Source organism: Salvelinus sp. IW2-2015, linkage group LG14 (genome assembly GCF_002910315.2).
Source record: "Salvelinus sp. IW2-2015 linkage group LG14, ASM291031v2, whole genome shotgun sequence".
Taxonomy (NCBI): Eukaryota; Metazoa; Chordata; class Actinopteri; order Salmoniformes; family Salmonidae; genus Salvelinus; species Salvelinus sp. IW2-2015.
This window is the reverse complement of record NC_036854.1, coordinates 38,269,759-38,296,773: the sequence shown is the minus strand read 5'-3', so window position 1 is coordinate 38,296,773 and position 27,015 is coordinate 38,269,759. Positions and strand designations below refer to the sequence as shown.

Genomic DNA, 27,015 nt, shown 5'->3' with positions numbered 1-27,015 from the left:
CATTGTAAATACTACCCATATTTATGTTTTATTTATTTTCCCTTTTGTATTTTAACTATTTGCATATCAATACAACACTGTTTATATACATAATATGACATTTGAAATGTCTCTATTCCTTTGGAACTTTTGTGAGTGTGATGTTTACTGTACATTTTTTCATTCTATTTCACTTGCTTTGGCAATGTAAACATAGGTTTCCCATGCCAATAAAGCCCATTGAATTGAATTGAGAGAGGTGGTGAGAGTGACAAATAGGAGAGAGAGAGTGACAAAGAGGAGAGAGAGAGTGACAAAGAGGAGAGAGAGAGTGACAAAGAGGAGAAAGAGAGTGACAAAGAGGAGAGAGAGAGTGACAAAGAGGAGAGAGAGAGTGACAAGAGGAGAGAGAGAGTGACAAAGAGAGAGAGGTGAAAAAGAGGAGAGAGAGAGTGACAGAGGAGAGAGAGCGAGTGACCAGAGGAGAGACGAGAGTGACAGAGGAGAGAGAGTGACAAGAGGAGAGAGAGGTGACAAAGAGGAGGAGTGACAGAGGAGAAGAGAGTGGACAGAGAGAGCGAGAGTGACAGAGGAGAGAGAGAGTGACAGAGGAGAGAGAGTGACAGAGGAGAGAGAGTGACCGAGTGGACAGAAGAGTGACAGAGGAGAGAGAGAGAGTGACAAGAGGAGAGAGACGAGAGTGGCAAAGAGGAGAGAGAGAGAGTGACAAAGACGGAGAGAGAGAGAGTGACAAAGAGAGAGAGAGAGAGACGGAGAGAGAGTGAAAGAGAGACGGAGAGAGAGTGAAAGAGAGACGGAGAGAGAGTGAAAGAGATACGGAGAGAGAGTGAAAGAGAGACGGAGAGGAGTGAAAGAGAGAGCGGAGAGGTGTGAAAGAGAGACGGACGAGGAGTGAAAGAGAGACGGAGAGGAGTGAAAGAGAGAGACGGAGAGGAGTGAAAGAGAGACGGAGAGGAGTGAAAAGAGAGACGGAGAGGATGAAAGAGAGACGGAGAGCGAGATGAAAGAGAGACGGAGAGGAGTGAAAGACGAGACGGAGAGGAGTGAAAGAGAGACGGAGAGGGAGTGAAAGAGAGACGGAGAGGAGTGAAAGAGAGAAGGAGAACAGAGAGAGGAGACAGAGAGAAGGAGACAGAGAGAAGGAGACAGAGAGAAGGAGACAGAGAAAGAGACAGAGAAAGGAGACACAGAGACAGAGACACAGAGACAGAGACACAGAGAAAGAGACACAGAAGAAAGAGACACAGAGAAGGAGAGAGACAGAGAAGGAGAGAAGAAAGGAGAGAAGACAGAGAAGGAGAGAGACAGAGAAGGAGAGAGACACGAGAAGGAGAGAGACAGAGAAGGAGAGAGACAGAGAAGGAGAGAGACAGAGAAGGAGAGAGACAGAGAAGGAGACAGAAGGAGAGAGAACAGAGACAAGAAGGGAAGGGAGGACAGACAGAAGGAGAGAGAGACAGACTCGACAGACAGACAGACAGACGAGACGACAGAGAGAGACAGACAGACAGACAGACAGAAGAGAGGGAGAGACAGACAGACAGACAGAGAGAGGAGACAGACAGACAGACAGACGAGAGAGACAGACAGACAGACAGACAGAGAGGGAGAGACAGACAGACAGACAGACAGAACAGAACAGAGAGGGAGAGACAGGCAGACAGGACAGACAGAGGAGGGAGAGACAGACAGACAGACAGAAGACAGACAGAAGAGGGAGAAGACCAGACAGACAGACAGACAGACAGACAGAAGGGAGAGACAGACAGACAGACAGACAAGAGAGGAGAGACAGACAGACAGACAGGACAGAGAGGGAGAGAGCAGACAGACAGACAGACAGGAGGGAGAGACAGAACGACAGAAGAGGGAGAGACAGACAGACAGACAGACAGACAGACGAGGGAGAGACAAGACAGACAGAAGACAGACAGCAGACAGACAGGACAGGACAGACAGACAGACAGACAGCAGGACAACGACAGACAGACAGACAGAGAGAGAGAGAGAAATTCTTACTTGCAAGCTCTCCAACAGTGCAGTAGACATTATCAGAAATGTTCACAAATAAGTAATAAAAAGCTAAACAATAGTTTGGAAATATATACACAGTAAGAATAGTACAGTACACTATTTTTAATTTTTAACACATTACTCACAGTTTACAGAACATAAAGTAAACAAAATAAATATCCCCCACCCTCCTCCTCTTTTCCCCTTATTTGTCTGGCTACGTGATGTAACTAACTAGAAGGTGAGAGAAAGACAGAGGTTGGTGGTTGTGTTTCTGCTCCGATACAGTCTTTCTGTAATCTAGCGCTAAGTACAGTACACCTCTGTCTCTGTGTCAGTGTGTCCTGGGTAATAAGAGGTCTTGGTGTTTCACTCCATGGCTGCAGCATTCTACGGAGGAGAGAGAGAAACAAAGAGAGAAAGGGAGAGAGAGAGAGTGAGAGAGAGAAGCGGGTGGGGGAGAGGAGTAGTGATTGTCATTCTGGAGGGCTCTGCTCCTCTGCAGACGTGAGCGCTGGGTAATGATGGCGGGGGAACGGGGCTGTGCCGGCTGAGAGAAGAACAGGTTTTGGCTGAAGGGATTGGTTCCTAAGCCAATGCCTAATTCACAGATCCTATGTTAAGCCACATTATCTCTGCCTGTATGAACTAATGTGCCGAGATGCCCCCTAAACATTTTCCCTGGGATGAGATGGGAATCATGGGATGGAAACCGGGAGAGGAGTTAGCTAGTGTTAGACGCATGTCGGTGTTTGAGGCATTAATGCCCAACTCCCTCCCACTCCTCCTGCCTTTGTAGTCAATGGCATCCATTTGCAGGTCATAACGCATAACGTTAATGTTGGAAGGCCTCGGAATATCCGAACAAGTTTCTTATATTTACATTTTATTAATCTCCAGGAGAGAGGAGACACACACACACACACACACACACACACACACACACACACACACACTGACATACACTCTCAAACACACACACAGCCACAATACACACACACTCACTCACTCCCTCACTCATACACACAGAGCCACGGCAAACACACAGCCAGCCACAGTACAGTAAGTCTGATTAATTAAAAATGCAGTGCTGGTCAGCGCCGTGTCTACCTGATTGACTTCTCAGCCGCTGTCAAGATTTCAATATCATGTTAAATATTTTCTAAAGGCCAGAGCCTTAAATCTCAGGGGCCGGCACTAGACAGCGAGCTGTGAACGTAACCATAGGCTAACTGCTAATGATAAGAATAGAGGGTGTGATGAGGCGTCTGTAATACAGTCATTGGATTAGGCCATCAATCACCCGGCATCTCCGGGGACAACGGTGAGGAGGAGACCAAATGGTGACAAGAGAAATTAGGAACAGAGCATGACTGGAATATTTGTTTTTCCTCCTATTTCTTTCTTCTCTTTCTCTCTCTCTTACACTTTCTCTCTCACACACACTCTTTCGGTGAGCTCTCTCTTCCTCTCCCTCTCTCTCTCCCTCGCTCTCTCTCCCCCTCTTCCTCTCACTCTCTCTTCCTCTCTCTCTCCCCCATTCCGTTATCTGCTGGTCAAGCTGTATTTCTCTTGAGATGCACAGGAAGCCGTTCTACCCGCCAGCCCCTGGAAACAGAATGCATTCTCCTCGTGATTGGATTGTGAAGGCTCTACCCATAATCCCTATGGCTTTTATTTAAGCAAAATATGTTCACAAGGCAAGCAAACAGTGTATAGTATGTGCACTATGAATATTATCCCTAGATGTTTCCTTTCGAACCAAAGCTCCATTATAAGCTATTAACCAATGACTGCTATTTCCATGCAGTTTCTGAGGAAAACATATTTTGGAGTATCTGTTCAGAGAAACCCCAGTGTGTCCTGAAGCCCTGGGTTAAGGTGAGGTGGATGGAGCTCTCTGTTTGGTCACAGAAAATGTATTATTGACTAGCATGCACTTTGCAAACATAACAGTTAGATTACCACAGCTCACTGTCCACTTCTGTGACAATATCTAAATACTGTGTCTATCTTGGCTTTCATCACAGAATATATATATAGAAAGTAAACACTTGTATAGAACGTGTTTTTGATTCCATAAACATATGTATTTATAATGGCCATTATATACAGGAGATTACATACGTTATTGTATTTTCCTGATGTTCCCTAGTAGAGGTCCATCATTGTCTGGTCTCTGTTTCCGTACCTCTTCTTCCTTCTTTTCTTTCTCCATTTAGCAGCAGGACCATTTGTCTTTTTAAAAATCTGCAATATGTTACTTTTTGGGCTACCTGACCAAATTCACATAGAAATGTGAGTTGTAGATCTGTCATTCTCATCGAAAGCAGTTCTAAGAAGCGATAGATGTGTTCTATGTGCACTATTTCTATGCTTCCCGTTCTTAAGTTGAGTTTTTGCGTCTTTTACTTTGGGTTTTGTTCACCAGCTTCAAACAGCTGAAAATACAATGGAAAATATATTTCGCAGCAGTTTAGATGGTGCAATGATTCTCTACACTATACTTGCTTGTTTTGTCACATAAAATGAAAGTAGGCAAACTATTAGCATTTTACCAACCAGGAAATTGCGGAGTGATTTCTGCATAGTGCATCTCTAATGTAATCTGACATTTACTGTTAGCGACTCAGTATTTTTCCCTCTGGCTTATTTTTACCTCTGTGGTACACTAAGTCTTAATTTCTCACTGATAAGTTCTATATTATTGAGTGTAAGAATAATAAAACAGTAATTTGATTAATGTTATTTCCAGACTACGCATCTAGATCTGTGATACATTTTTTGCCTCAGTTGCTGCAAATTCATTGCCACAATGGGAAAAAAAGAGCAATAAAAGAAATGCATTTATTCACAGAATATGCAAGGAGCACCAAAGGGGACTAACTCAGGGTAACAAGTGCTATTCAAGAATCCTAAATATTCATTGCTATCAGTTTGCCATATTTTAAGTTTCATGCTTATTCTACCATAACATGTCTCTTACAATGCTGTGCACAGCGCTGTAAGCACACAGCACATCATTTATTGATGCCATACAGCCTTGCAGCCTCTTCACGTGTCCTTACATCGTTTACCATACTGCTGCTGTATGTCTATGGAGGGAGAGAAGACATGCCTTTTGTGTACTTGCTCTGAAAGAATGAGGATGTTCTGTTTCTGTTCACTGAGTTATCTATAATATTTTGAGGCAGATGATGCTTCAACTGTTATTTCCACATAATATTTTTCCTAGGAGTGGGCCAATATTTTGATTCACTGTTCATTTTTCTTTGTGCATTATAAGAGCAGTTATTGATCGCCAGATCCTACAAAGTTACAAAGACCTCCATCCACCTCATCCAAATATTGAATAGCTAGCCCTCTGCCTTATCTTAACCACCCGAGCCATGGCCTGGTCACCCCGCTACCATCTAGAAGGCGGAGACAGTACAGGTGCATCAAAGTTGGGACCGAGAGACTGAAAAACAGCTTATCTCCAGGCCATCAGACTGTTAAATTGTCACCACTAGCCAGCCTCCGCCCAGTGCCCTGCCCTGAACTGTTTCTAGCTGGCTACCACACGGTACTCTACCCTGCACCTTAGAGACTGCTGCCCTATGTACATAGTCATTGAACACTGGGTACTTTAATAATGTTTACATACTGTTTTACCCACTTCATATGTACAGTGCATTCAGAAAGTATTCAGACCCCTTGACTTTTTTTGTTACGTTATAGCCTTATTTTAAAATGGATTCAATCGTTTTTTTCTTTAAACAATCTACACCCAATATCAATCAATCAATCAAGTTTATTTTATATAGCCCTTCGTACATCAGCTAATATCTCGAAGTGCTGTACAGACACCCAGCCTAAAACCCCAAACAGCAAGCAATGCAGGTGTAGAAGCACGGTGGCTAGGAGAAACTCCCTAGAAAGGCCAAAACCTAGGAAGAAACCTAGATGAGGAACAGGCTATGAGGGGTGGCCAGTCCTCTTCCTGGCTGTGCCGGGTGGAGATTAAAACAGAACTATGCCAAGATGTTCAAAATGTTCACAAGTGACAAGCATGGTCAAATAATAATCATGAATAATTTTCAGTTGGCTTTTCATAGCCGATCATTAAGAGTTGAAAACAGCAGGTCTGGGACAGGTGGCGGTTCCATAACCGCAGGCAGAACAGTTGAAACTGGAAATAGCAGCAAGGCCAGGCGGACTGGGGACAGCAAGGAGTCATCATGCCCGTAGTCCTGACGTATGGTCCTAGGGCTCCGGTCCTCCGAGAGAGAGAAAGAAAGAGAGAAGGAGAGAATTAGAGAGAGCCAAGATTTTCAAAATGTTCATAAATGACAAGCATGGTCAAATAAAATCAGGAATAAAAGTCAGTTGGCTTTTCATAGCCGATCATTAAGAAGTTGAAAGCAGCAGGTCTGGGACAGGTAGGGGTTCCATAACCGCAGGCAGAACAGTTGAAACTGGAACAGCAAGCCAGGTGGACTGGGGACAGCAAGGAGTCATCATGCCCGGTTTGCCGTGACGTATTGGTCCTAGGGCTCAGGTTCTCCGAGAGAGAGAAAGAAAGAGAGAACGAGAGAATTAGAGAGAGCCAAGATTTTCAAAATGTTCATAAATGACAAGCATGGTCAATATATAATCAGGATAAATGTCAGTTGGCTTTTCATAGCCGATCATTAAGAGTTGAAAACAGCAGTCTGGGACAGGTAGGGGTTCCATAACCGCAGGCAGAACAGTTGAAACTGGAATAGCAGCAAGGCCAGGCGGACTGGGGACAGCAAGGAGTCATCATGCCCGATAGTCCTGACGTATGGTCCTAGGGCTCCGGTCCTCCGAGAGAGAGAAGAAAGAGAGAAGGGAGAGAATTAGAGAGAGCCAAGATTTTCAAAATGTTCATAAATGACAAGCATGGTCAAATAATAATCAGGAATAAAAGTCAGTTGGCTTTTCATAGCCGATCATTAAGAGTTGAAAGCAGCAGGTCTGGGACAGGTAGGGGTTCCATAACCGCAGGCAGAACAGTTGAAAACTGGAACAGCAGCAAGGCCAGGTGGACTGGGGACAGCAAGGAGTCATCATGCCCGGTTTGCCGTGACGTATGGTCCTAGGGCTCAGGTTCTCCGAGAGAGAGAAAGAAAGGAGACGAGAGAATTAGAGAGAGCATACTTAAATTCACACAGGACACTGGATAAGACAGGAGAAGTACTCCAGGTATAACCAACTGACCCTAGCCCCCCGACACATAAACTACTGTAGCTTAAATACTGGAGGCTGAGACAAGGAGGGGTCAGGAGACACTGTGGCCCCATCCGATGATACCCCCGGACAGGGCCAAACAGGAAGGATATAACCCCACCCACTTTGCCAAAGCACAGCCCCGCACCACTAGAAGGGAATATTTTCAAACCACCCAACTTACAATCCTGAGACAAGGCCGAGTATAGCCCACAAAGATCTCCACCACAGCACAAACCAAGGGGGGGCGCCAACCCAAACAGGAAGATCACGTCAGTAACTCAACCCACTCAAGTGACGCACCCCTCCTAGGGACGGCATGAAAGAGCACCAGTAAGCCAGTGACTCAGCCCCTGTAATAGGGTTAGAGGCAGAGAATCCCAGTGGAGAGAGGGGAACTGGCCAGGCAGAGACAGCAAGGGCGGTTCGTTGCTCCAGAGCCCATAATGACAAAGCAAGAATGGGATTTTTGCAAATGTATAAAAAAAAACTGAAATATCACGTTTACATAAGTATTCAGACCCTTTACTCAAGCACCTTTGGCAGCGATTACAGCCTTGAGTCTTCTTGTGTGTGACGCTACAAGCTTGAGAGACTTGCCCCGAAGCCATTCTTGTGTTGTCTTGGCTGTGTGCTTAGGGTCATTGTCCAGTTGGAAGGTGAACCTTCGCCCCAGTCTGAGGTCCTGAGTGCTCTGGAGCAGGTTTTCATCAAGTATCTCTCTGTACTTTGCTTCGTTCATCTTTCCCTCAATCCTGACTAGTCTCCCAGTCCCTGCCGCTGAACAACATCCACTCACAATGATGCTGCCACCACCATGCTTCACCGTAGGGATGGTGCCAAGTTTCCTTCAGACGTGACGCTTGGCATTCAGGCCAAAAAGTTCTATCTTGGTTTCATCAGACCAGAGAATCTTGTTTCTCATTGTCTGAGTCCTTTAGGTGCCTTTTGGCAAACTCAAAGCAGGCTGTCATGTGCCTTTTACTGAGGAGTGACTTCCTTCTAGCCACTCTACCATAAAGGCCTGATTGGTGGAGCGCTGCAGAGATGGTTGTCCTTCTGGAAGGTTCTCCCATCTCCACAGAGGAACTCTGGAGCTCTGTCAGAGTGACCATCGGTTTCTTGGTCACCTCTCTGGCCAAGGCCCTTCTACCCCGATTGCTCAGTTTGGCTGGGTAGCTAGATCTTGGAAGAGTCTTGGTGCTTCCAAACTACTTCCATTTAAGAATGATGGGGGCCTCTGTGTTCTTTGGGACCTTCAATGCTCCAAATCAATTTAATTTACCATAGGTGGATTCCAATCAAGTTGTAGAAACATCTCAAGGATGATCAATGGAAACAGGATGCACCTGAGCTCAATTTCGAGTCTCATATCAAAGGGTCTGAATACTTATGTAAATAAGGTATTTCATTAGATTTTTTTTATACATTGCAAAAATTTCTAAAAACCTGTTTTCGCTTTGTCATTATGGGGTATTGTGTGTAGAATGAGAGGGGGAAACATTTTAATCCATTTTAGAATAATGCTGTAACGTAACAAAATGTGGAAAAAGTCAAAGGGTCTGAATACTTTCCGAATGCACTGTGTATACACTCATAGAAAAAAAAGGTGCTATCTAGAACTAAAAATGGTTCTTCGGCTGTCCCCTTTGAAAAATCCCTTTTGGTTCCAGGTAGAACCCTTTTTGGTTTCATGTAGAACCCTTTCCACCGAGGTTTCTATATGGAACCAAAAAGTGTTGTGGACAGCCGCTGAACCCTTTTGGAACCCTTTTTTCTAAGAATGTACTGTATTATATTCAGGGCTCGTCCTCTCTACTGCTGCACACACCTTTTCTACACACCATCATATACAAAAATATAAACCCTGCATGCAACAATTTCTAACATTTTACTGAGTTACAGTTCATATTAGCAAATCAGTCAGTTGAAATAAATGAATTAGGCCCTAAACTATGGTTTTCACATGACTTGGAATACAGATATGAATCTGTGGTCACAGATACCTTCAAAAAGGTTGTGGTGTAGATCAGAAAACCAGTCAGTAACTGGTGTGCAGTGTGACATCTCCTTCGCATAGAGTTGATGAGGCTGTTGATTGTGGCCTGTGGAATGTTGTTCCACTCCTCTTCCATGTCGTACACTTCGATCCAGAGCATCCCAGTCATGCTCAATGCGTAACATGTCTGGTGAGTATGCAGGCCATGGAAGAACTGGGACATTTTCAGCTTCCAGGAATTGTGTACAGATCCTTGCGACATGGAGCTGTGCATTATCATGCTGAAACATGAGGTGATTGTAGCGGATGAATGGCACGACAATGGGCCTCAGGATCTGATCATGGTATCTCTGTGCATTCAAATTGCCAATAAAATGCAATTGGGTTCGTTGCCCGTAGCTCATGCCCATACTATAACCCCACCTCCACCATGGGGCACTCTGTTCACAACGTTGACATCAATGAAACACTCACCCACACGATGCCATAAACATACGTGGTCTGCAGTTGTGAGGCCGGTTGGACGTTGGAGGCGGCTTATGGTTGAGAAATTAACATTAAATCCTCTGGCAACAGTTCTGGTGGACATTCCTGCAGTCAGCATGCCTATTGCACGATCCCTCAAAACTTGAGACATCTGTGGCATTGTGTTGTGTGACAAAACTCCACATTTTAGAGTGACCTTTTATTGTCCCCAGGTCAAGGTGCACCTGTGTAATGATCATGCTGTTTAATCAGCTTCTTGATATGCCAGACCTGTCAGGTAGATGGATTATCTTGGCAAAGGAGAAATGCCCACTAACAGGGATGTAAATAAAATGTGTGCACAAAACTTGAGAGAAATAATCTATTTGTGCATATAGAAAATGTCTAGTCTGGGATATTTTATTTCAGCTCATGAAACATAAGACCAACACTTTACATGTTGCCTTTATATTTTTGTTCAGTATATACCTAAGGGATAATCCATGAGGGGCTATGCGTTGTATGGATAATAATGAACGACATGGAAGGTGTGTTCCACGAATCGCTAGCAGAGTGGAACTGACCTTCCACAGAGTTTTCTTATTTTCCAGAGAACGCCAGGAGCCCCGAGTTGATTATCCCTTTTATGCCATGGCTATAATTTAACACATTTGCCAAATAGAAATGTGTTCATTTTCTGTTAGAAAAGTGTTCAACATCCACTGAAATAGCTAGCAAGTTTACTGGATACTGTAGCTACAGTAGTTGCCGTGGTAACCAAACAAACAGACTTGATAGTTTAGCTAACTAAACCATCAGTATAATTGAATTCAACAATGCCAATAGTGTTTTGATTTCAACTTTTGCTTTCAAAAGCAGCTCAAACATAGAACATGTAAGAATGAATTGTAGCCATTGAATTATACTTATTAAGCAATAAGGCCTAAGGTGGTGTGGTATATTGTCAATATACCAAGGCTAAGGGCTGTACCTTAGCACGACGCAACGGCCTGGACACAGCCCTTAACCTTGGTATATTGGCCATATGATCTTTCTTAATTCCTTTATTTCAATTTGGGGGATTTGTGTATATTGTTATGTATTGTTAAGTATTACTGCACTGTTGGAGCTAGAAACATAAGCATTTCGCTGCACCTGTGATAACATCTTCAACATATGTGTACACGACCAATACATTTTTATTTGACCTTGCTTACTCTTTAGCCATTATAATCAAGCCAGAGAGGAGACAGATGTCTTTGCCTCGCATTGGGTCCTCTCATGGTCCTGTGTGTGTTATGAGTGTCAGACAGGATAGGAGCAAGTTTGTGCGTGCGTGCGTTATTATGAGTGTGTGAGGGGATAGATCCAGAGGCAGTGGCCGGTGGCCTTTGCAGACCCTGAATACCAAATGCTGGTATCAAACCTCTGCATTATGCATCTTTAAAGCCCCACACAAAGATAGCCATCGCTGCTATCTATCGGACTGAAACCCACCCAGTTGCTTTGTAGCCTACCGCCCAGACAGAAAGGCCACACAGTCAATGAAGTGGCTTCCATTATTATTCCATACAAATGTAAAGTTCTAATAAATGGATTAATGTGAAAGGAAGGAAAGAAGGTCTGGTATTTGATGGGGGTTGTGTAGTCAGTTCCAATCATGCCCTTCAGTTCACCTTCTCATATTCACTGTTATTACTTATCCATCTCTCACATTATACTGTATGTCACATGTCCAGATATTTGATGATCTGGTTTGGGAAATTATCTGAGACATGTCTGAACCACAACAAATACTGAAACACATGAATATTGTATGCAATTCCAAACGAATAGCAATATTGTATATCTTATGAAGCACAATTGATGTTTCTCCTCACTCTGCTCCCAACAAGCTTGCACTATACAGGCCTCTAGCTCCTATTAATATACTGTAGATCTAGACTCAATAGCCATGAACTTAATTGCTCCTTTGGTTGTGTATGTTCTCCCTCTAGTTGGATGAAAAGCAGCAGATACTCTTGCTTGATTCCTACACGTCTGTCTGTCTGTCTGTCGGTCTGTGTCTGGAATTATTCATCAAAAGTAGCAGGTGTACCGTGAGCCGCGTGTGTAAGCAGGCATCGTCCAGTATCACTAGAGAGAGAGAGAGAGAAGATATTTATATATATATACTACCGTTCAAAAGTTTGGGGTCATTTAGAAATGTCCTTGTTTTTGAAAGAAAAGCAAATGTTTTTGGCCATTAAAATAATGTCAAATTGATCAGAAATACAGTGTAGACATTGTTAATGTTGTAAATGACTACTGTAGCTGGAAACGGCTGATTTTTAATGGTATATCGTAGAGGCCCATTATCTGCAACCATCACTCCTGTGTTCCAATGGCAAGTTGTGTTGGCTAATCCAAGTTAAAAGGCTAATTGATCATTAGAAAACCCTTTTGCAATTATGTTAGCACAGCTGAAAACATTGGTGCTGATTTAAAGAAGCAATACAACTGGCCATCTTTAGACTAGTTAAGTATCTGGAGCATCAGCATTCACAGAACAGCTTCCTTCACAGAACAGCGCAAATTGGCTCTAACCAGAATAGAAAGAGGAGTGGGAGGCCCCGGTGCACAACTGAGCAAGAGGACAAATACATTAGAGTGTCTAGTTTGAGAAACAGACGCCTCARAAGTACTCAACTAGCAGCTTCATTAAATAGTATCCTCAAAACACCAGTGTCAACGTCAACAGTGAAGAGGCGACTCCGGGAAGCTGGCCTTCTAGGCAGAGTTGCAAAGAAAAATCCATATCTCAGACTGGCCAATAAAAATAAAATATTAACATGGACAAAAGAACACAGACACTGGACAGAGGAACTCTGCCTATAAGGCCAGCATAAAAGGAATCATGTAGTAACCATAAAAGTGTAGTAACCAAAAAACATGTAGTAACCAAAAAAAAACGAATCTAAATATAGTTTATATTTGAGATTCTTCAAATAGCCACCATTTGCCTTGATGACAGCTTTGCAGACTCTTGGCATTCTCTCAACCAGCTTCACCTGGAATGCTTTTCAACAGTCTTGAAGGAGTTCCCACATATGCTGAGCACTTGTTGGCTGCTTTTCCTTCACTGCGGTCTGACTCATCCCAAACCATCTCAATTTGGTTGAGGTCAGGGGATTGTGGTGGCCAGGTCATCTGATGCATCACTCCATCACTCTCCTTTTTGGTAAAATAGCCCTTACACAGCCTGTTGGTGTGTTGGGTCATTGTCCTGTTGAAAAACAAATGATAGTCCCACTAAGCCCAAACCAGATGGGATGGTGTATCGCTGCAGAATGCTGTGGTAGCCATGCTGGTTAAGTGTGCCTTGAATTCTAAATAAATCACAGACAGTGTCACCAGCAAAGCACCCCGACACCATCACACCTCCTCCTCCATGTTTCACGGTGGAAAACACATGCGGAGATCATCCGTTCACCTACTCTGCTACTCACAAAGACACAGCGGTTGGAACCAAAAATCTCAAATTTGGACTCATCCGACCAAAGGACAGATTTCCTCTGTGAATTGGTATCCTTGGTATCCTTTAATAGTGGTTTCTTTGCAGCAATTCGACAATGAAGAACTGATTCACGCAGTTCCCTTCTGAATAGGTGATGTTGAGTTGTGTCTGTCAGCATTTATTTGGGCTCCAATTTCTGAGGCTGGTAACTCTAATGAACTTATCCTCTGCAGCAGAGGTAACTCTGGGTCTTCCTTTCCTGTGGCGGTCGTCATGAGAGTAAGTTTCATCGTAGCGCTTGATGGTTTTTGCGACTGCGCTTGAAGAAACTTTCAACATTTTCAAGATTGACTGACCTTCATGTCTTAAAGTAATGATGGACTGTCATTTATCTTTGCTTATTTGAGCTGTTCTTGCCATAATATGGACTTGGTCTTTTACCAAATAGGGCTATCTTCTATATACCACCCCATACTTTGTCACAACACAACTGATTGTCTCAAACACATTAAGAAGGAAAGAAATTCCAAAAATTTACTTTTAAGAAGGCACACCAGTTAATTGAAATGGATTCCAGGTGACTTCCTCATGAAGCTGGTTGAGAGAATGCCAAGAGTGTGCAAAGTTGTCAAGGCAAAGGGTAGCTATTTGAAGAATCTCAAATATAAAATATATTTAGATTTGTGTAACACTTTTTTGGTTACTGCATGATTCCATATGTGTTATTTCATAGTTTTGATGTCTTTACTATTCTTCTACAATGTAGAAAATAGTGAAAGTAAAGAAAAATGAATAGGTGATCTAAAACTTTTGACCGGTAGTGTATATATAGAGGGAGAGAGTAGATATATATGTAGAGGGAGAGTGAAAGAGTAGATGGAGAGAAAGAATAGATAGAGAGCGAGAGAGAAGCCTCAGCTTGCTGCAGTAACTGTGTATCTCAGACGGATTCCCTCTAGCTCTTCCTACTGGAAAACATGCATGTGGCTATGGCTGTATCTGAGCTGATGCAAAAGCCTGTGTTGAACAGATGTTTATGTGTGTYTGTTTGTGTATGTGTGTATGGCTGACACACCATACACTGATGTTGGACAGACAGACGGGTTGTCAGAAGCCCAATGATGAGGAGGATGACCCAGAGAAAGATGTGTTGTTCAGAGACAACAGGACCTGTCGCTTCACTGGAGAGAGATGAGGAGGGGAGGAGAGGAGGGCTATGACAACAGGAGCTGTGCGTTGTGAGGGACAAGCAATAAGGTGTGAAACAATAGGAACAATGTTCAGGCTGCTGGTCTTTTGTCAGATTGGAACAGCAGTGAGAGACCAGGCTTTAAGTCTTGGCAAAACACACATGCACGTAAAGACGCACAAACACACACATTCACATACACACACACACCAGGATATCAGAGAAGCTGGACCTGTGGAGTGAGTAGTGTGAGTGTTGAATCCTCCAGCCCCTTTCTGCTCATCCATTACTAATACAATGAAAGGCTCCACTAACCCCACAGACAAAGACCAGGCGTCTCATCTGGAAAGTGATTTGCGCTGGCAAATAAATTCCTGAGGCGTATGTTGTTGTGAGTGTCACCCAACATAATACTCACAGCAGTGTGCGGTGCTGCTCTCCCTCCCTGACTCACTCCCCCTAGGCTAAGTTGACTGTGATTTGCCTGAGTAGATTAGGTGGCTTTAGGTGGCGTCAGATTGCATTTTGATGGGATACAGTGTTGAATGGTGTTCAGGGAGATGAAGATGTCGCTCCGCCGAGGTGAGATGGTCTGAGAGCGGAGGAGAGAGGGAGAGAAAGGGGGAGGGATAGAGAAAGATAGAGGAAAGGACAGAGAGAGACAGGGATGGTGGGGTAGAGAGCTGGTTAGAGAGAGAGACTAAGAGAGAAAGAGCAGCGGACAAGCTTTTTGTAATCCATAACGCTCGTATGGCCCAGGCAGCTGGCTGGATTAGCCTGAAAAGCATGTCATATTGGCGCTGGCAACAGTCTCTTTCACAGCACTCTCTTTGACAACAGTCTCTTTTGACTTGGCTGAAGCCAAGCTGACGCTCTCCAGCCACCATGTCTATAGCGGCATCCCAAAAAGCACCATCCCAGCTAACAATTCTACAGAGAGAGAACGTTTTTGTAATGTTACACATAATGTTCTCCTAATGTTTGAGTGTCCAGTTTTCTGTTAGTTAGGGGAACATTCTAATTTAGGAAAAAAAAAATTGGTGTTAAAGTTAGGAGAACATTACCTTACTGTCAAACAGAACTTATCTAGAATATCAGAATATACAACATTAATGTTCTAGGTGCGTTTTATGGGAAAACTGTGTCCAGTTTTTTTTAGAGTTAGGAGAATATTCCAGCAACGTCTTCCCAAACATACACAGAACGTGGTTACAATGTTCTCAGAATATAAGAAATTAATGTTCTAGACACGTTTCATGAGAACATTGCAAGAACATTCCTATGTCCAGTTTAAGGGTTAGGAGAATATTCCATCAATGTCCCACCAAACATACACAGGAAATGGTTGCCATGTTCTCAGAATATAAGATATGAATGTTGTAGACACGTTTCATTTCACAACATAGGGACAGGGTTGGGTAGGTACTTTCTAAACGTAATCTGTTACAGTTACTAGTTACCTGTCCACATTTTTTTATCAGTAACATACATAACTTTTGTATTATCCATATACAGTAATGTAATCTGATTACTTTCAGTTACTTTTTGATTACTGTCCCTTTAAGAGGCATTAGGAATATTACCAATTGAACAACATCCATTGCAGGATAAATCAATGTTAGAGTTTACGTAGCTGGCCATAAATGGATGTTGCATTTTACTTTAAGGTTTGGTTATGTAGGCTTCTTCTAACCCATTGCTTTCTACTACAGGTAATACCATGATTAGGCTATATATTTCCAGTTATTTCAATTCATTTAATACCCATTGATCTTCAAGAATAGGACTTGGAAATATGAAAATATAGATTAGTCAAATTGTATTACCTTAGCATAACCCAAAAAACGAAGTACTTATTTAGCCTACCCTGTTGTTTATGATTTTGTTGTCATGGAGGACTGATTGGGCTCATTGCTTCGAGTTGAGAAAAAAAATGCTGCTCTCATGGAATGGCATGCTTTGAGCACTTCTGAAAAGTGTTATTAGCATGTGAGAAAATTAATGCCATATGCTGCCTTTGCTGTAGGCTATTGTTTACGTTTATGTTGGTGACACTTTGATATCGCGATAATTTGCAGCTCTTTAAGTGTGAGAGTTTGAGCATGTGTTTGAGCATGTGTCCGTTAGGGGAAGAAAAATGTGTCAGCACGAAGACAGTTTGGAGCACAATACCATGGAGGAGTTTAGAAGGGAGGAACACCCTCAAACTTTTATTCCATAGTCTGGGATTCACACTATGCAGCTTTTGCAAGAGCGCATTTTTCGCAGGTTGACGTTTATTGTCATGAGTCTTGCCCTGGAGGCAGAACTGAGCAGTTTCCGCTATATAGGCCAGCTGCAAAGTCAAGATTGGCTTTTTCGTAAAAATTCATGAAAACAAACATTTGCTTTTTGGTCTTAATTTAAGGTTAATGTTAGGCATTAGAGTTAACAGTGTGATTAGGGTTAGCTTCAAAATGACTTTGTGGCTGTGCCAGCTAGTGACCACTCTGCAGAGCTGCCTCCAGTACATGAGTCATCTCAATAAATGCCAGCTTGCACATTTTCACTGGCTGTTCACTGGTCGCAAAAACAATGATGCATAGGCAGCTTAAACGTCTTCAAATAATTTGGCATTTTTGTCATTTAGAAGACGCTCTTATCCAGAGAAACGTACAATTAGTGCATTCATCTTATGATAGCTAGGTGGGACAACCACATATCAAAGGCAACTGTTGGTTCTGGAACGTTTGTATTTATTTGGGGGTGGTGGGATCATTTTAAGAAACTCTTTGAAGAGGTAGGGTTTCAGGTGCCAGGACAGAGAAGCGTTTGGACTGGCTGAGCGGGAGCTGAGAGACCAGGGGGCCAAGAGACCAGAGGTGGTTTGAGCATAGCCTGAAGGTAGGGAAGGGCAGTTCCTCTTGCTGCTCTGTAGGCAAGCGCCATGGTCTTGTAGTGGATGCGAGCTTCGACTGGAAGCCAGTGTAGTGTACGGAGGAGTGGGGTGAGATGGGATAAGCGGGGAGCCCAGCCAACAGCAAATTGCAGTAGTCCAGATGGGAGATGACAAGTGCCTGGATTAGGACCTGTGCTACTTCCTGTGTGAGGTGAGGTCGTACCCTACGGATGTTGTAGAGCATGAACCTGCAGGAGCGAGTCAGTGATTATATGTTTGCAGAGAAAGACTGTGTGTTCTTCATGGTCACGCCAAGGTTCTTTGCACTCTGGGAGGGCAACACTGTGGAGTTGGCAACCCTGATGGAAAGACCTTTGCGTGGGCAGGCTTTCCCCAGGAGGAAGAGCAGCTCCTTCTTGTCGAGGTTGAGATTGATGTGGTGGGCTGACATCCAAGCTTAGATGTCTGCCAGGCACGGAGAGATGCATGTCGCCACCTGGGTGTCAGAAGAGAGGAAGGAAGTAGTTGAATGTCATCTGCATAGGAATTATAGACGTGACCATGTGAGGATATGACGGAGCTGAGTGACTTGGTGTATAGAGAGAAGAGGAGAGGGCCTAGAACCGAGTCCTGGGGGACACCAGTAGTGACAGTACGTGGTGCAGACAGAGATTCTCTCCACGTCAACTGGTAGGAGCGGATGCAATCCAAGAGTGTGCAGAGCCTGAGACTCAGCCCTGAGAGGGTGGAGAAGAGGATATGATGGATCACTGAGTCGAAGGCAACAGATAGATCTAGGAGGATGAGAACATAGGAGAGAGAGTTAGCTTTGGCAGTGCGGAGAGCCTCCGTGACACAGAGAAGAGCAGTCTCGGTTGAGTGACCCGTCTTGAAGCCTCTGGTAAGGGTTAAGAAGATCTTTCTGAGAGAGATAACGAGAGTTGATCAGAGACAGCACGCTTAAGTGTTTTGGAAAGAAAAGAAAGAAGGGATACAGGTCTATAGTTTCTGACATCAGTTGAGTCGAGTGTTGGTTTTCTTGAGGAGGGGAGCGACTCTACCCATTCTGAAGTCAGAGGGGACACAGCCAGTGGTCAAGGATGAGTTGATGAGGGAAGTGAAGAATGGGAGAAGGTCGGGGTCGAGTGGGCAGGTTGTCGAGCGGCCAGACCTCACTTGTCGCAGGATTTCATCTGGAGAGGGGAGAAAGAGGTCAAGGCATCGGGTAGTTATGTGTGAGTGGGACCAGTGGTCTCAATAGGCTGAGTGAATGAGAAGCAAGCGAATGTCGTCAACTTTCTTTTCAAAGTGGTTGACACAGTCTTCAGCAGAGAGGGAGGGGTGGTGGTGATTAAGGAGGGAGGAGAAGGTGGAAAAGGGTTTCCTAGGGTTAGAGGCAGAAGGTGGAAAATACTTTCCTGGGGTTAGAGGCAGAAGGTGGAAAATACTTTCCTGGGGTTAGAGGCAGAAAGGTGGAAAATACTTTCTCTGGGTTAGAGGCAAGAAGGTGGAAAATTACTTTCCTGGGGTTAGAGGCAGTAGGTGGAAAATACTTTCCTGGGGTTAGAGGAGAGGTGGAAAATACTTTCCTGGGGTTAGAGGCAGAAGGTGGAAAGATTTCCTGGGGTTAGAGGCAGAAGGTGGAAAAGACTTTCCTGGGGTTAGAGGCAGAAGGTGGAAAAGACCTTTCCTGGGGGTTAGAGGCAGAAGGTGGAAAAGACTTTCCTGGGGTTAGAGGCAGAAGGTGGAAAAGACTTTCCTGGGGTTAGAGGCAGAAGGTGGAAAAGACTTTCCTAAGGTTAGAGGCAGAAGCTTGACACTTACAGTGGTAATACGTGGCTTTAGCAGTGGATACAGATGAAGAGAAAGCAGAAAGGAGGGAGTGAAAGGATGATAGGTCCTCCGAAAGTTTAGTTTTCCTCCATTATCGCTCAGCTGCCCACAGCTCTCAATGAGTCACTCAGCCAACGAGCAGGAGGGGAGGGTCGAGCCGGCCGGGAACGAACCGGACAGTGTGAGTCATAGGATGCGGAAAGGGAGGAGAGTAGGGTCGAAAAGGCAGAATCAGGAGACAGGAGGGAGAAGGATTTAGCAGAAGGGAGAGATGATAGGATAGAAGAGGAGTAGTGGGAGGGAGAGCGAAGATTGTGACTGCGCATGACCATCTGGGTAGGGGCTGAATGCCTAGGGTTGGAGGAAAGGAAGACAGAAAATTAAACAAAGTAGTGATCAGAGACCTGGAGGGGGGTTGCAGTGAGATTAGTAGGGGAACAGCCTCTAGTAAAGATGAGGTAAACCATTATAGCTGTACTGAACAAAAATATAAACGCAACATGTAAATTGTTGGTCCCATGTTTCATGAGCTGAAATAAAATATCCGAGAATTTTTCCATACGCACAAAACGTATTTCTCTTTTGTGCACACATTTCTTTACATACCTGTGAGTGAACATTTCTCCTTTGCCGAGATAATCCGCCCACCTGACAGGTGTGGGATATCAAGAAGCTGATTAAACAGCATGGTCATTACACAGGTGCACCTTGTGCTGGGGACAATAAAAGGCCACTCTAAAATGTGCAGTTTTGTCACATAACACAATGCTACAGATGTCTCAAGTTTTGAGTGTGTGTGCAATTAGCATGTTGACTGCAGGAATGTCCACCAGAACTGTTGCCAGATAATTTAATGTTAATCTCTCTACCATAAGCCGCAACGTCGTTTAAGAGAATTTGGCAATACGTCCAACCGGCCTCACAACCGCAGACCACGTGTAAACATGCCAAACCAGGACCTCCACGTCCGGCTTCTTCACCTGTGGGATCATCTGAGACCAGCCACCTGGACAGCTGATGAAACTGAGGAGTATTTCTGTCTGTAATAACGCCCTTTTGTGGGGGAAAACTCATTCTGATTGGCTGGGCCTGGCTCCAAAGTGGGTGGGCCTATGCTGTCACAGGTCCACCCATGGCTGCACCCCTGCCCAGTCATGTAAAATCATTAAATTAGGGCCTAATGAATTTAATTAAATTGACTGATTTCCTTATATGAACTGTAACTAGGTAAAATCATTGAAATAGTTGCATGTTGCATTTATATTTTTGTTCAGTACAAATGAAAGGAAAGGTGAAAGGGATACCTAAGAGAGCAGCAGTGTGATATCCGTATCGCCCGTAGGCTACACCACTGCTGTCGTTCTTACCTCCAAGCCTTTATTGAAGTTGGATAATCTTTGGATTCCAACAGCATTTGCACCATTCGAAGACAGCTTGGGCAGCCTATTCTTGCTCTTTTGCCGCAATCAACTTTGGTGTCATCATATTGGTGTCTGATTTGTGATCAGACTCGCTCAGGTGGAACAAACTTAAACTTTCGCCTTTTTTCAGTGCTGATTTGAATGTCTTTGAGAAAGCAGAAAGGTGACAAATAATTTTGAATTTAAAAGTAGTCCGAGAAGTAATCATCTATTTTTTCAAAAGTATATGTAATCTGATTACAATATTTCTGATGGTAACGTAACGGATTCAAGTTAGTTTTTTTGTAATCAGTTACATCTAACAGAATAGGGTGCAATTTGGGACACGGCATACAGCAACAACTCATTACAGATTCACAGGAACAGCCTTCCAAACCAAATATACGCCAAACATGAGCTGATTTGGCTGTTACAATTGATTTGCCATGCAATGTTGTGGTGAAAGTATGGGGGTGGTATTGAAGGGATAGGAGGTAGTGGGTTAGCTATGGTTTGTTGTGGAAAGGAGCAGGAGGAGGATACTACAGTACAAGAGGACAGCAGTATTTGGTGGATGTTACCAGAGGAGACTTGATGGAAAGACAGAGGTCTCAGAAACCATAAATACAGTCATAGAAACATATAGGAACATGCAGGCTGTGTTAACGTGCACAACTTGAGATATGAAGTTCTCTCTTGAACTTCTGCTATTTACAGATGCCTGCACACATTAAATGGCATCAGTCAGCCACACATGGAAAACAACAACACAACCATATCCATGAATTACCCCTACACTGTCATTAAGAAGTCTGACTAAAAGAAAAACAAGAAGTGTCTTCTTCTCCCAGCCTGTCAAAGCCCTAGAAAGCTCCGCTCTTCATGCATCTTCTAATGTTACACCCCTTATTTATTTACCTGTCTCTCCCACCTCCTGAATGAATTAAAGCCTCCAGTCCAATCCCACTGACAGATGGAGCAGTTTATCACATTAGATTTAACCTCATTTAGCAGGCAGGCTTTTCTCCCATTGATCAGAGACAGACATTGTCTACACTTATTTAGATCCAGAGACTGGAACATCCTGCGCTATGGTAGGCCACGGGGAGAGTGAGCGATAGAGTGAGGGATGGAGAGGGGAGACTAGAACATCCCGTGCTATGCTAGGCCACAAGGAGAGAGGCAGGGAGACAGAAAGAGCGACAGAGAGTGAGTGGTGGAGAGTGGAGACTGGATCGTCCCGTGCAATGCTAGGCCACAGGGAGAGAGACAGAGAGAGCGATAGAGAGTGAGGGATGGAGAGGTGGGGAGTGACATACAGAGCGAGAGACGTACAAAGAGGGAGAGATTGCGACGGCACCCTGTAGTACCCTTAACAGTCTGTATTAATGTAATAACCTGGGAAGATAAATTAAATTACAAGATATTCACTTCCCTCCATATTTCAAAAGACAGTTGGTGCAATACAGGCATTTCTGATTCCCTATCCTCACTCTTATTTTCCCTCTTATCACTTACGGTGAACTAATCTCATTTTTTCCAAGATGGCGTAGCAGTCGGACGACTGTTTTTGTCTTGTCTTGTCCCGTCCCGTGTATGTATTGTTTTCTTCGTATATATTTCGCCAGGATTCAGACACGGCTAGGACATCCAGGTTGGCGGAGTGTGCTAAAGCAGTGAACAAAACAAACTTAGGGAGGTGGCTTCTGATGTTAACATGCATGAAACCAATGCTTTTGCGGTTACAGAAGTCAACAAATGAAAGCGCCTGGGGAATGGGAGTGATGCTGGGGGCTGCAGGGCCTGGGTTAACCTCTACATCACCAGAGGAACAAAGGAGGAGTAGGATAAGAGTACGGCTAAAGGTTAAAAGAACTGGTCGTCTAGTGCATTCGGAACAGAGAGTTAAAGGAGCAGGTTTCTGGGTGCGGAATAATAGATTCAAGGCATAATGTACAGACAAGGGTATGGTAGGATGTGAGTACAGTGGAGGTAAGGCATTGAGTGACGATGAGAGAGGTTTTGTCTCTAGAGGCACCATTTAAGCCAGGTGCGGTCACTGCATGTGTGGGGGGTAGAACATAAGGGCTAGCTAAGGCATATTGAGCAGGGCTGGAGGCTCTACAGTGAAATAAGACAAAAATTACTAACCAAAACAGCAATAGACAAGGCATCTTGACATTATGGAGAGGCATGTGTAGCCGAGTTATCATAGGGTCCAGTGAGTAGCTAGGCGAGCTGGAGACACGGCGATTCAGACAGCTAGCAGGCCAGGGCTAGCAGATGGGCCTCAGGGGGACGTCGCAATGGGAGAGCCTGTTGAAACCCCCTCGGACGGTTACGGCGGCAGACCAGTTGTGATGGATCGGCGATGCCCCATGTCAGCAGCAAAGGGTCCAGGCCAATTGGCAGAAGAGGTATTGAAGCCCAGGAATTATCTGATGGATTTCTTCGGCTAGCCTGGAGAAGGGCCTAGCTCCAGGCTAGCTCCAGGCTAACTGGTGCTTGCTTCGGGACAGAAACCTCCTCGGACGGTTACGTTGGTAGACCAGTCGTGATGGATCGGCGATGCCCCATGTCAGCAGCAAAGGGTCCAGGCCAATTGGCAAAAGAGGTAATTGAAGCCCAGGAATTCCTTGAAGGATCTCTTCGGCTAGCCGGAAGATGGGCCTAGTTCGAGGCTAGCTCCAGGCAAACTGGTGCTTGCTTCAGGACAGAGATGTTAGACAAGAGTGGCCACTCGGATAGCAGCTAGCTAGCTGCGATGGTCAGGAGTAAAGGTTCAGAACTTGCGGTAGGAATCCGGAGATGTGTTAGAGAAAAGCAGTCCGATATGCTCTGGGTAGATATCGCGCTGTGAAGGCTGGCAGGAGTGGCCCAGGCTGAGGCTGGCAGATGTCCGAGTTAACGGTGATGACTGCTAGCAGTGGCTAACTGACTACTAGCTCATAGCTAGTTAGCTGGCTAGCTTCTGAAGGGGGTCCAGTTCAAAAGTGTAATAATAGCAGATCCACATCACATTGGGTGAGGCGGGTTGCAGGAGAGTATGTTCAGTCCGTAGATGGAAAATGAGATTTAAAAAAATAATATAAATATATATGAAGAAAACGATATATACACGGGATGGGACAGGACAATCAAAACAGACATCCCACTGCTACGCCATCTTGGAACACACAACACTCCTTCCGTGGCCTCCAACTGCTTTTAAATGCTAGTAAAACTAAGTGCATGCTCTTCAACCGATTGCTGCCTGCACCCTCCCACCCAACTAGCATCACTTCTCTGGACGGTTCTGACTTAGAATATGTGGACAACTAAAAAATACCTAGGTGTCTAGTTAGACTGTAAACTCTCCTTCCAGACACACATTAAGCATCTTCAATCCCAAAATTAAATCTAGAATCGGCTTCCTATTTCGCAACAAAGCCTCCTTCACTCATGCTGCCAAACATACCCTCGTAAAACTGACTATCCTACCGATCCTTGACTTCAGCGAAGTCATTTACAAAATAGCCTCCGACAATCTACTCAGCAAACTGGATGTAGTCTATCACAGTGCCATCCGTTTTGTTACCAAAGCCCCATATACTACCCACCACTGCGACCTATATGTTTTCGTTGGCTGGCCCTCACTACATATTCGTKGCCAAACCCACTTGCTCCAGGTCATCTAAGTCTTTGCTAGGTAAAGCCCCGCCTTATCTCAGCTCACTGGTCATCATAGCAACACCCACCTGTAGCACACGCTCCAGCAGGTATATTTCACTGGTCATCCCCAAAGCCAACACTTCCTTTGGCCACCTTTCCTTCCAGTTCTCTGCTGCCAATGACTGGAACAAATTGCAAACATCTCTGAAGCTGGAGTCTAATATCTCCCTCACTATCTTTAAGCATCAGCTGTCAGAGCAGCTTACCGATCACTGTACCTGTACATGTACACAGCCAATCTGTAAATAGCACACTCAACTACCTTCATCCCAATATTATTACTTACCCTCTGCTCTTTTGCACCCCAGTATCTCTACTTGCACTTCATCATCTACACATCTACAACTCCAGAGTTAATGCTAAATTGTAATTATTTGCCTCTATGGCCCCACTTATTGCCTTACCTCCCTACTCTCCTACATTGCACACACTGTACAAGATTTTTCTATGTGTTATTGACTGTACATTTGTTTATGTGTATTCCTGTGTTGTTTTTGTCGCACTGCTTTGCTTTATCTTGGCAGGTCGCAGTTGTAAATGAGAACTTGTTCTCAACTGGCCTACCTGGTTAAATAAAGGTGAAATAAAATAAAAAGTAAAAATACCGGTAGGCGTTAGCCAAGTCCATCAACAAAAATAATTGGACCCGTCCCTAGCTAGCCCCTACACATCCGCAGGTTAACCTGTATGTAAATGGTGATTTCTGCCACTGTTTTCGGCATTTATGTTTCTGTCTACAGGAAACGCCATCCGGCCCATCGCACTGCGTGCTGTATCCGCCATCGCCAAAAGCCTGCCTGGCTTTCCATCCTGGCCACTGGGGCAATCGACTCAGCGGAGTCTGGTCTGCAGTTCCTTCATGCTGGAGTTCTGTCCTGCAGGTACGGCTCTGCAAACATCTACCTCTCTCTCTACCTCTCTTTCTGTCTCTCCACTTCTCCCTCGCCTTTCTCTGTTTCTCTCGTCTCTACCTCTGCAGGTAACAGCACTGCAACCATCACTCTCTCTCTCTACCCTATCTTTCTCTCTATCTCTCTCTACCCTCTCTTTCTTTCTTTCTTTCTTTCTCTTTCTTTCTTTCTTTCTTTCTTTCTTTTCTTTCTTTTTTCTTCTTTCTTTTCTCTTCTCTACCCCCTCTTCTTTCTTTCTTTCTTTCTTTCTTTCTTCTCTACCTTCCTCTTTCTTTCTTTCTTTCTTTCTTTCTCTCTCTCTCTCTCTTCTCCCTCTCTCTTCTTCTCTCTCTCTCTCTCACTCTCTCTCTACTCTCCCTCTCTCCTCTCTCTCTCACCCTCTTTCTCTTCTCTCCTCTCCAGCCTCTCGTCCCTTATTTAGGGCTTCTATGCTGCTGAACAGTCAACACACTGCCATCTGGCCTCCTCCATCTCACCATATACCATTTATACTAGGGGCGGCAGGTAGCCTAGCGGTTAGACTGTTGGGCAGTAACTGAAAGGTCACTGGTTGGAATACCTGAGCCGACAAGGTGAAAAATTTTTGATGTGACCTTGATCAAAGCACTGGTCCCTAATTTGCTCCAGGTTGTGTTGTATTACTATGACTGACCCTGTAAAACAACACATTTTCACTGAACCTACAGTTGAAGTCGGAAGTTTACATACACCTTAGCCAAATACATTTAAACTCAGTTTTTCACAATTCCTGACATTTAATCCTAGTAGAAATTCCCTGTCATAGGTCAGTTAGGATCACCACTTTATTTTAAGAATGTGAAATGTCAGAATAATAGTAGAGAGAATGATTTATTTCAGCTTATTTCTTTCATCACATTCCCAGTGGGTCAGAGGTTTACCTACACTCATTTAGTATTTGGTAGCATTGCCTTTAAAATTGTTTAACTTGTGTCAAACATTTCGGGTAGCCTTCCACAAGCTTCCCACAATAAGTTGAGTGAATTTTGGCCCATTCCTCCTGACAAAGCTGGTGTAACTGAGTCAGGTTTGTAGGCCTCCMTGCTCGCACACGCTTTTTCAATTCTGCCCTCAAATTTTCTTTAGGCTTGAGGTCAGGGCTTTGTGATGGCCACTCCAATACCTTGACTTTGTTGTCCTTAAGCCATTTTGCCACAACTTCGGAAGTATGCTTGTGGTCATTGTCCATTTGGAAGACCCATTTGCGACCAAGCTTTAACTTCCTGACTGATGTCTTGAGATGTTGCTTCAATATATCCACATAATTTTCCTATTTTGTGAAGTGCACCAGGCCCTCCTGCAGCAAAGCACCCCCATAACATGATGCTGCCACCCCCGTGCTTCAAGGTTGGGATGGTGTTCTTCTGTTTGCAAGACTCCCCCTTTTTCCTCCAAACATAATGATGGTCATTATAGCCAAACAGTTCTATTTTTGTTTCATCAGACCAGAGGACGTTTCTCCAAAATGTACAATCTTTGCCCCCATGTGCAGTTGCAAACCGTAGTCTGGCTTTTTTATGGCGGTTTTGGAGCAGTGGCTTCTTCCTTGCTGACCGGCCTTTCAGGTTATGTCGATATAGGAATCGTTTTACTGTGGATATAGATACTTTTGTACCTGTTTCTTCCAGCATCTTCACAAGGTCTTTTGCTGTTCTGGGATTGATTTGCACTTTTCTCACCAAAGTACGTTCATCTCTAGGAGACAGAACGCGTCTCCTTCCTGAGCGGTATGACGGCTGTGTGGTCCCATGGTGTTTGTACAGATGAACATGGTYCCTTCAGGCATTTGGAAATTGCTTCCAAGGATGAACCAGACTTGTGGAGGTCTACAATTTTGTTTCTGAGGTCTTGGCTGATTTCTTTTGATTTT

At 44.2% G+C, this 27,015-nt stretch overlaps 1 protein-coding gene across 1 annotated transcript in view; it reads left to right on the top strand.

Annotated features, from left to right (window-relative positions):
• Nucleotides 1–27,015, top strand: part of dpyda.1 (dihydropyrimidine dehydrogenase a, tandem duplicate 1) — a 200,903-nt gene that overhangs the window by 144,953 nt on the left and 28,935 nt on the right. The window contains exon 19 of the mRNA XM_024000164.2: nucleotides 24,957–25,097. Coding sequence (XP_023855932.1) covers nucleotides 24,957–25,097 — 141 coding nt within the window. The remainder of the gene's footprint in view (nucleotides 1–24,956; nucleotides 25,098–27,015) is intronic.